The 8,499-nt window shown below is 49.7% G+C and overlaps 1 protein-coding gene across 5 annotated transcripts in view; it reads right to left on the reverse strand.

The window, feature by feature from the left end:
• The window catches only part of LOC119976254 (solute carrier organic anion transporter family member 2A1-like), a 346,040-nt gene extending 339,338 nt beyond the window's left edge, over positions 1-6,702 (reverse strand). For 2 of the 5 annotated variants that reach the window (XR_005462888.1, XR_005462889.1), the window contains exon 1: positions 6,480-6,701. Coding sequence is in view for 2 of the 5 variants with exons in the window: in XM_038816619.1 (XP_038672547.1) it covers positions 6,480-6,557 (78 nt within the window). In the remaining 3 variants the exon portion in view is untranslated. Of the gene's footprint in view, positions 1-6,479 lie in introns of all 5 variants that reach the window. The other 3 variants (XR_005462887.1, XM_038816619.1, XM_038816617.1) reach the window with 3 other exon arrangements.
• Positions 6,703-8,499: the final 1,797 nt, after the last annotated feature.

The raw sequence follows: 8,499 nt of genomic DNA on the forward strand, positions 1-8,499 counted from the left end.
GGTGTATTGAGTCTTTGATCAGTATTCGATTTTGAACCTTGTAGCGGTATCGAACAGATACCTGGCGCCTCTTGAGCAAGCATAATTAGAATTAAGGACGGCGACCATATTAACCGCCATAAACAGAGCCAATTAAGGAGAGAGCATAACGAGCAACAATAGCAGCAGAGATATGGAGGAACAGATTGGAAAACTGATTTTGGAAAGATGCAGAAGTCACAGGGCAGTAGTGATGGGTGACCTGAACTTCCCAAATATTGAGTGGAAACTCTTTAGATCAAATAGTTTGGATGGGGTGGTGTTTGTGCAGTGTGTCCAGGAAGCTTTTCTAACACAGTATGTAGATTGTCCGACCTGGGGGGAGGCCATATTGGATTTCGTACTTGGTAATGAACCAGGGAAAGTGATAGATTTGTTAGTGGGGGAGCATTTTGGAGATAGTGACCACAATTCTGTGACTTTCACTTTAGTAATGGAGAGGGATAGGTGCGTGCAACAGAGCAAAGTTTACAGTTGGGGAAAGGGTAAATACGATGCTGTCAGACAAGAACTGAAGTGCATAAGTTGGGAACATAGACTGTCAGGGAAGGACACAATTGAAATGTGGAACTTGTTCAAGGAACAGATACTACGTGTCCTTGATGTGTATGTCCCTGTCAGGCAGGGAAGAGATGTTCGAGTGAGGGAACCATGGTTGACAAGAGAGGTTGAATGTCTTGTTAAGGAGGAAGAAGGATACTTATGTAAGGCTGAGGAAACAAGGTTCAGACAGGGCGCTGGAGGGATACAAGATAGTCAGGAGGGAACTGAAGAAAGGGATTAGGAGAGCTAAGAGAAGGCATGAAAAATCATTGGCGGGTAGGATCAAGGCCTTTTACACATATGTGAGAAATATGAGAATGACTAGAGCGAGGGTAGGTTCGATCAAGGACAGTAGCGGGAGATTGTGTATCGAGTCTGAAGAGATAGGAGAGGTCTTGAACGAGTACTTTTCTTCAGTATTGATTGGCCATATTGATCGAGAGGACAGTGTGAAACAGACTGGTAAGCTTGAGGAGATACTTGTTTGGAAGGAAGATGTGTTGGGCATTTTGAAAAACTTGAGCATAGACAAGTCCCCCGGGCCTGACGGGATATATCCTAGGATTCTATGGGAAGCAAGAGATGAAATTGCAGAGCCGTTGGTAATGATCTTTTTGTCCTCACTGTCAACAGGGGGTGGTTCCAGGGAATTGGAGAGTGGCAAATGCCGTGCCCCTGGTCAAAAAAGGGAATAGGGATAACCCTGGGAATTACAGGCCAGTTAGTCTTACTTCGGTGGTAGGCAAAGTAATGGAAAGGGTACGGAGGGATAGGATTTATGAGCATCTGGAAAGACACTGCTTGATTAGGGATAATCAGCACGGATTTGTGAGGGGTAGGTCTTGCCTCACAAGTCTTGTGGAATTCTTTGAGGAGGTGACCAAGCACGTGGATGAAGGTAAAGCAGTGGATGTAGTGTACATGGATTTTAGTAAGGCATTTGATAAGGTTCCCCTTGGTAGGCTTATGCAGAAAGTAAGGAGGCATGGGATAGTGGGAAATTTGGCCAGTTGAATAACGAACTGGCTAATCGATAGAAGTAAGAGAGTGGTGGTGGATGGCAAATATTCAGCCTGGAGCCCAGTTACCAGTGGCGTACCGCAGGGATCAGTTCTGGGTCCTCTGCTGTTTGTGATTTTCATTCATGACTTGGATGAGGGAGTTGAACAACAAGTTCCAGGCACCCACTACCCTCTGTGCAAAAACGTGCCTCGTACATCTCCTCTAAACCTTGCCCCTCGCACCTTAAACCTATGCCTCCTAGTAATTGACCCCTCTACCCAGGGGAAAAGCCTCTGACTATCCACTCGGTCTATGGCCCTCATAATTTTGTAGATCTCTATCAGGTCGCCCCTCAACCTCCGTCGTTCCAGTGAAAACAAACCGAGTTTATTCAACTGCTCCTCATAGCTAATGTCCTCCATCCCAGGCAACATCCTGGTAAATCTCTTCTGCACCCTCTCTAAAGCCTCCACATCCTTCTGGTAGTGTGGTGACCAGAATTAAACACTATACTCACAAGTGTGGCCTAACTAAAGTTCTTTCCAGCTGCAACATGACTTGCCAATTCTTATACTCAATGCCCAGGCCAATGAAGGCAAGCATGCCGTATGCCTTCTTGACTATCTTCTCCACCTGTGTTGCCCTTTCCGTGACCTGTGGACCTGTACACCTAGATCTCTCTGACTTTCAATACTCTTTAGAGTTCTACCATTCACTGTATATTCCCTACCTGCATTAGACCTTCAAAAATGCATTACCTCACTTTTGTCTGGATTAAACTCCATCTGCCATCTCTCCGCCCGAGTCTCCAAATGATCTAAATCCTGCTGTATCCTCTGACAGTCCTCATCGCTATCCGCAATTCCACATACCTTTGTGCCGTCTGCAAACTTACTAATCAGACCAGTTACATTTTCCTCCATATCATTTATATATACTACGAACAGCAAAGGTCCCAGCAGTGATCCCTACGGAACACCACTAGTCACAGCCCTCCAATTAGAAAAGCACCCTTCCATTGCTACTCTCTGCCTTCTATGACTGAGCCAGTTCTGTATCCACCTTGCCAGCTCACCCCTGATCCCGTGTGACTTCACCTTTTGTACCAGTTTACCATGAGTGACCTTGTCAAAGGCCTTAGTGAAGTCCATATAGACAACATCCACTGCAGTACCTGCATCAATCATCTTTGTGACCTCTTCAAAAAACTCTATCAAGTTAGTGAGACACGACCTCCCCTTCACGAAACCATGCTGCCTCTCACTAATTACTTCCAAATGGGATCCTGTCTCGAAGAATTCTCTCCAGTAATTTCCCTACCACTGACGCAAGGCTCACTGGCCTGTAGTTCCCTGGATTATCCGTGCTACCCTTCTTAAACAAAGGGACAACATTGGCTATTCTCCAGTCCTCCGGGACATCCCCTGCAGACAGTGAGGATCCAAAGATTTCTGTCAAGGCCTCAGCATGGGTGGGTCAGTAAATTTGAAGATGATACAAAGATTGGTGGAGTTGTGGATAGTGAGGAGGGCTGTTGTCAGCTGCAAGGAGACAGATAGGATGCAGAGCTGGGCTGAGAAGTGGCAGTTGGAGTTTAACCCTGAAAAGTGTGAGATTGTTCATTTTGGAAGGACAAATATGAATGCGGAATGCAGGGTTAACGGTAGGGTTCTTGGCAATGTGGAGGAGCAGAGAGATCTGTGGGGTTTTTGTTCATAGATCGTTGAAAGTTGCCACTCAAGTGGTTGAGCTGTAGCAGAGGGATTGCATTTAAGAGCCATGAGGTGATGGTGCAGCTGTACAAAACCTTGGTAAGGCCACATCTGGAGTACTGTGTGCAGTTCTGGTCGCCTCATTTTAGGAAGGATGTGGAAGCTTTGGTAAAGGTGCAATGGAGATTTACCAGGATGAAAAATGAAATGAAATGAAATGAAAATGAAAATCGCTTATTGTCACGAGTAGGCTTCAATGAAGTTACTGTGAAAAGCCCCTAGTCGCCACATTCCGGCGCCTGTCCGGGGAGGCTGGTACGGAAATCGAACCGTGCTGCTGGCCTGCTTGGTCTGCTTTAAAAGCCAGCGATTTAACCCAGTGAGCTAAACCAGCCCCTGGTTTGCCAGGATGTTGCCTGGAATGGAGAGTCGGTCTTATGAGGAAAGGTTGAGGGTGCTGGGCCTTTTCTCATTAGAACGGAGAAGGATGAGAGGTGACTTGATGGAGGTTTATAAGATGATCAGGGGAATAGATAGAGTAGACAGTCAGATACCTTTTTCCCCGGGTGGAAGAAACCATTACAAGGGGCCATAAATTTAAGGTGAATGGTGGAAGATATGGGGGGGGGGGGGGGGGATGTTAGAGGTAGGTTCTTTACCTAGAGAGTAGTGGGGGCATGGAATGCACTGCCTGTGGAAGTAGTTGAGTCGGAAACATTAGGGATCTTCAAGCGGCTGTTGGATAGGTACATGGATTATGGTAGAATGATGGGGTATTGATTAATTTGTTCTTAATCTAGGACAAAGGTTCGGCACAACATCGTGGGCCGAAGGGCCTGTTCTGTGCTTTATTTTTTTACGTTCTATGAAACAATCACGGGTCCTTGAACTTGGCTGGTTGATATGCTGCAATTGGTCGCAGAGGCCGGTCCAAAAGTGGCCGATCTCTTGGTTTTCAGTTCTTCTTATTCCCCTGGGTTTTTGCGCCCTTTGGGGCGGTCCTAGCTCCAGATCTAATGGATCGATACAGTTCTGATCACCCTCATTGATCCTGGCCAATTAGGGGGAGGATACCTTGATGCCTGGGCGGGTCCCAGCTGTCATTGTCCCAGGCACATATGCCTTTCAAAATAAGGGGAAGTGGCACCGGTTAGTCTGCTACTACTGCCGTTCCTTGACTCACGTTTTATTGTCCTGGGAAAATGGTGATTGTCCTTTAATAGGTGCAAGTTTCTGTCAGGTCTGGCTTCTTTGCACAATATACAGAGGCTGTCCACTTGTTTGTGACCCAAGTTGACCACAATTCCCATGGTCCTTTGCAGGTGGCCATTTTAGATGGCTACACCAGCTAAACTAAAGAGCTGGTTATTGACTTCAGGACACAAAGTACTGTACACATCTCTGTCAGCATCAACGGGGCCGAGGTGGAGATGGTTAGCAGTTTCAAATTCCTAGGGGTACACATCTCCAAAAATCTGTCCTGGTCCACCCACGTTGACACTACCACCAAGAAAGCACAACAGCGCTTATACTTCCTCAGGAAATTCGGTATGTCCAGATTAACTCTTATCAACTTTTACAGATGCACCATATAAAGCATCCTATCTGGCTGCATCACAGCCTGGTATGACAACTGCTCGGCCCAAGACCGCAAGAAACTTCAGAGAGTCGTGGACACAGCCCAGTCCATCACACGTACCTGCCTCCCATCCATTGACTCCATCTACACTTCCTGCTGCCTGGGGAAAGCAGGCAGCATAATTAAAGACCCCTCCCACCTGGCTTACTCACTCTTCCAACTTCTTTCATCGGGCAAGAGATACAAAAGTCGAAGAACACGCACGAACAGACTCAAAAACAGCTTCTTCCCCCCGTTACCAGACTCCAAAGCAACCCTCTTGTGGACTGACCTCATTAACACAACACCCCTGTATGCTTCACCCGTGTTGCCCTATTATGTATTTTCATTTATTTTATTTTCATGTACTTAATAATCCGTTGAGCTGCTCGCAGAAAAATATTTTTCACACTGTACTTCGGTACACGTGACAATAAACAAATCCAATCCAAGATGGGTTTTGTACAACAATCGATAGTAGTTACATGGTCATCAATGGACTTTTAATTCCAGATTTTTATTGAAATAAAATTTGACCATCTGCAGTGGCGGGATTTGAACTTCGGTTACTCTGGGTCTCTGATTTACTAGTCCAGTGACAATACCACTAATCCACCGCCTCCCATCCAGCACCAGCTGGGCAGCATGGTAGCACAGTGGTTAAAGTTGTTGCTTCAAAGCAGCAGGGTCCCATGATTGATTTCCGCTTGGGTCATTGTGCAGAGTCTGCACGTTCTCCCCGTGTCTGCGTGGGTTTCCTCCGGGTGCTCCTGTTTCTTCCCACATGTCCCGAAAGATGGGCTTGTTTTGTGAATTGGAATTCTGAATTCTCCCTCAGTGTACCCAAACAGGCATGGGAGTGTGGTGACTAGGGGATTTTCACAGTAACTTCATTGGAGTTGATGTAAGCCGATTTGTGACACTAAAAAAGATTATTATTATTATAAAGCAGCTGAGATTAAATGTCCCATTGGGAATAACAAGCCAGGGAGAAATTAAGTGTAAATGTGAGTGGGGAGGGGTCAGACATTAGGGGTCAGGTCCGGGCTGGTGGGCAGGGTCCGGGTTGGGTCACACGCGCACATCGAGAGGGGTGGTCCATGTGGGTGGGGGTCCCCTGGGAGCTGGGGAGGGGAGGTGAACCCTGCTGTCCTCAGCCTCGGTTATCTAACTCGTTACTCTGCAGTTAGAAGTGATTTCATTTCTTCTAACTCTCTCAAGAGTAACTGACGTGACGTTACTGACGCGGATGCTTCACGGGACAGCACAATTGCCCAGAGGAAGTTAGCGGTTCTGACAATTCTCCCCAAACCCTGACCTGGGAACTTCCGAGATGGACTCCCCACGCCCCAGATGCAGGCGCGATGGAATGAGGAAGTTCGGGAGCTACGGGCTGGCTTTCAGTGCAGCAACTGAATTTGAGCCGAGGATTATCAACAGGTGCAATTCTGCCTGGTTTGCGGCAATTTGGTTGATTTGGGGTGACTTGCTCTAAAAAGGACAACGTGCAGCGGAAGCTCTCACTTTGTAGACATGGTGTGAACAGAAAGCACTCAGTCCCTCACCTTGATATTATTGAAAGTCCAGATCCGACATTTCAGCCGCGGTTTGACTCGGTCCCTCCTCTGCAGCTTCGCCTCCATCTCAACGCAAAGACCGAGAGCAAATGGCCCGACTGTCCCTGAACTGGAGCAAAACTTGCCCCAAGTGGCTTCAAGAGTGGGTATGAGCTGGTACCGGAGCTGCAGCCTTTGACTGACTGGCTGCAGTGTGCAGCAGCTCAGCCCTTTATAGTCTCTCATCCAACTGTGTGCGTCATTCAACAACACTCAGCGTCTGTCCAAGTTTCCCTCAGCATTCAACAGCAAAATACATTATGAAGCACAGATTCATTCAGGATTGGTTCAAGAGAAATCTTGTTTAACTCACCTGATTTGATTTTTGGTGGGATAACAGAGAGAGAGGGTTGGTGAGGTAGAGGGTTGGTGAGGTGAATGGATTTGCTGTGCTTGTTAATGCGGTACGACAAAAGGTTTCTTATCAAAGTTAAAGCCAATGGAATAAGTGGGACCGAGTCAGCAGGGATACAGGGATTGGTTGAGTGACAGGAAGCAGACAGCGTGATTCAAAAGCATGATACTGGGAATCTGAAATAAAGGCGGGAATACACCAGTTGTTCGCTGGCAGCGGGATTATCGCGTCCCAACGGAGCACTCGCCCACCCGCTGGTTTCACAATACCATGAGGTGGATTCAGTGGGAAATCCCACTGACAGGCGGAATCAGAGAATCCCACCGCCAGTGAATGGGACACTGCCTCCCGCTACAGAGAAACATGTGGCTGGGAATCGGACAATCCCACCATCAGTGAACGGGACACCTCGGGTGGGTCGGAGAATCGGCGGAGGGCAGCGTGTATCCCGCCCTGATGCCAGCTACCGAATTCTCCAGCGCCAGTTTTTTGGCGGGGGCAGGGATCACGTCGCGCCGGTCGGGGGCCGTTGGCAGTGCCCCCCCCCCCCCCCCCCGCCGAATCTCCGGGCCCCGATGGGCCGAGCGGCCACCCGCTTTCGGCCGGTCCCGCTGCCGTGAAAGACACAAGGTCCATACCGGCAGGACCTGGCTCTGAAGGCGGCCTGCGGAGTCCTCAGGGTGATCCGGCCTCTGTTGCCCAGCCCGCGATATGGGCCCACCGACATGTGGGCGGGCCTGTGCTGCGGGCACACTCTTTCTCTCAGCGCCAGCCTCTGTAAAGCTCCGTGATGGCCGGTGCGGAGAAGAAACCCCCTGCGCATCCCCAGGGATCACGGCAGCGGTTCTGCGCATGCGCCAGAGCACACTGGTGCTCCCGCGCATGCGCCAACTTGTGCCAGCTGGGGGAGGCCCTTTGGCGCTGGTTGGCGCAGTGCCAACTACTCCAGCGCCGGCCTAGCCCACGGAAGTGCGAAGGAGTCTGCAACGTCCAGGCAGCCCAACGCCGGAGTGGTTCACCCCACTCTTTGGCGCAACACGGCGAAGGGCAGGCCTCCCCAGATGAGGAGGATGTGGAGGCAGGGGGCAATGTATGTGACAGACGGGCTGGACAGGGATGGTAGGCTGTCCACCGAATCCGGCTGGGTCAGCGGGCACGGGAGGAGATGATAGCCACATGGTTCACAGACAGGGGGGGGGGGGGGGGGGTTGCTGAGCACGGACAGGACAGTACCCAACCACCCTCACCCCGCCCACCACCACATCACCCGCATGCACACCACACCACCATTCCACATCCACCTGCCGAACAACCTGGAGGGCTCACATGGTCGCCAGTGGAAGCGTGTCTATTACATGGCATGGAGGATGATGACAGCCCACTCTGCAATAGGCTCTACATTGTTAGACATCGTCTGACTCATGGCCACAGTAACACCCTCCACCTGGACCGTTCCTGTATACGGCCTGGAGACTGAGGCGCACAGTCCCGTCGTCTGCCTGGGGGTGGGGTGGCAAGGGCAACGTGGGGCGTTGGGAGACCACACTCACCCGTATCAGAGCAGACATAACCAAGGCTGGAATGCACGCAGTAGATGAGACACTGCCCTTTCAA

Source organism: Scyliorhinus canicula, chromosome 13 (assembly GCF_902713615.1).
Source record: "Scyliorhinus canicula chromosome 13, sScyCan1.1, whole genome shotgun sequence".
Taxonomy (NCBI): domain Eukaryota; kingdom Metazoa; phylum Chordata; class Chondrichthyes; order Carcharhiniformes; family Scyliorhinidae; genus Scyliorhinus; species Scyliorhinus canicula.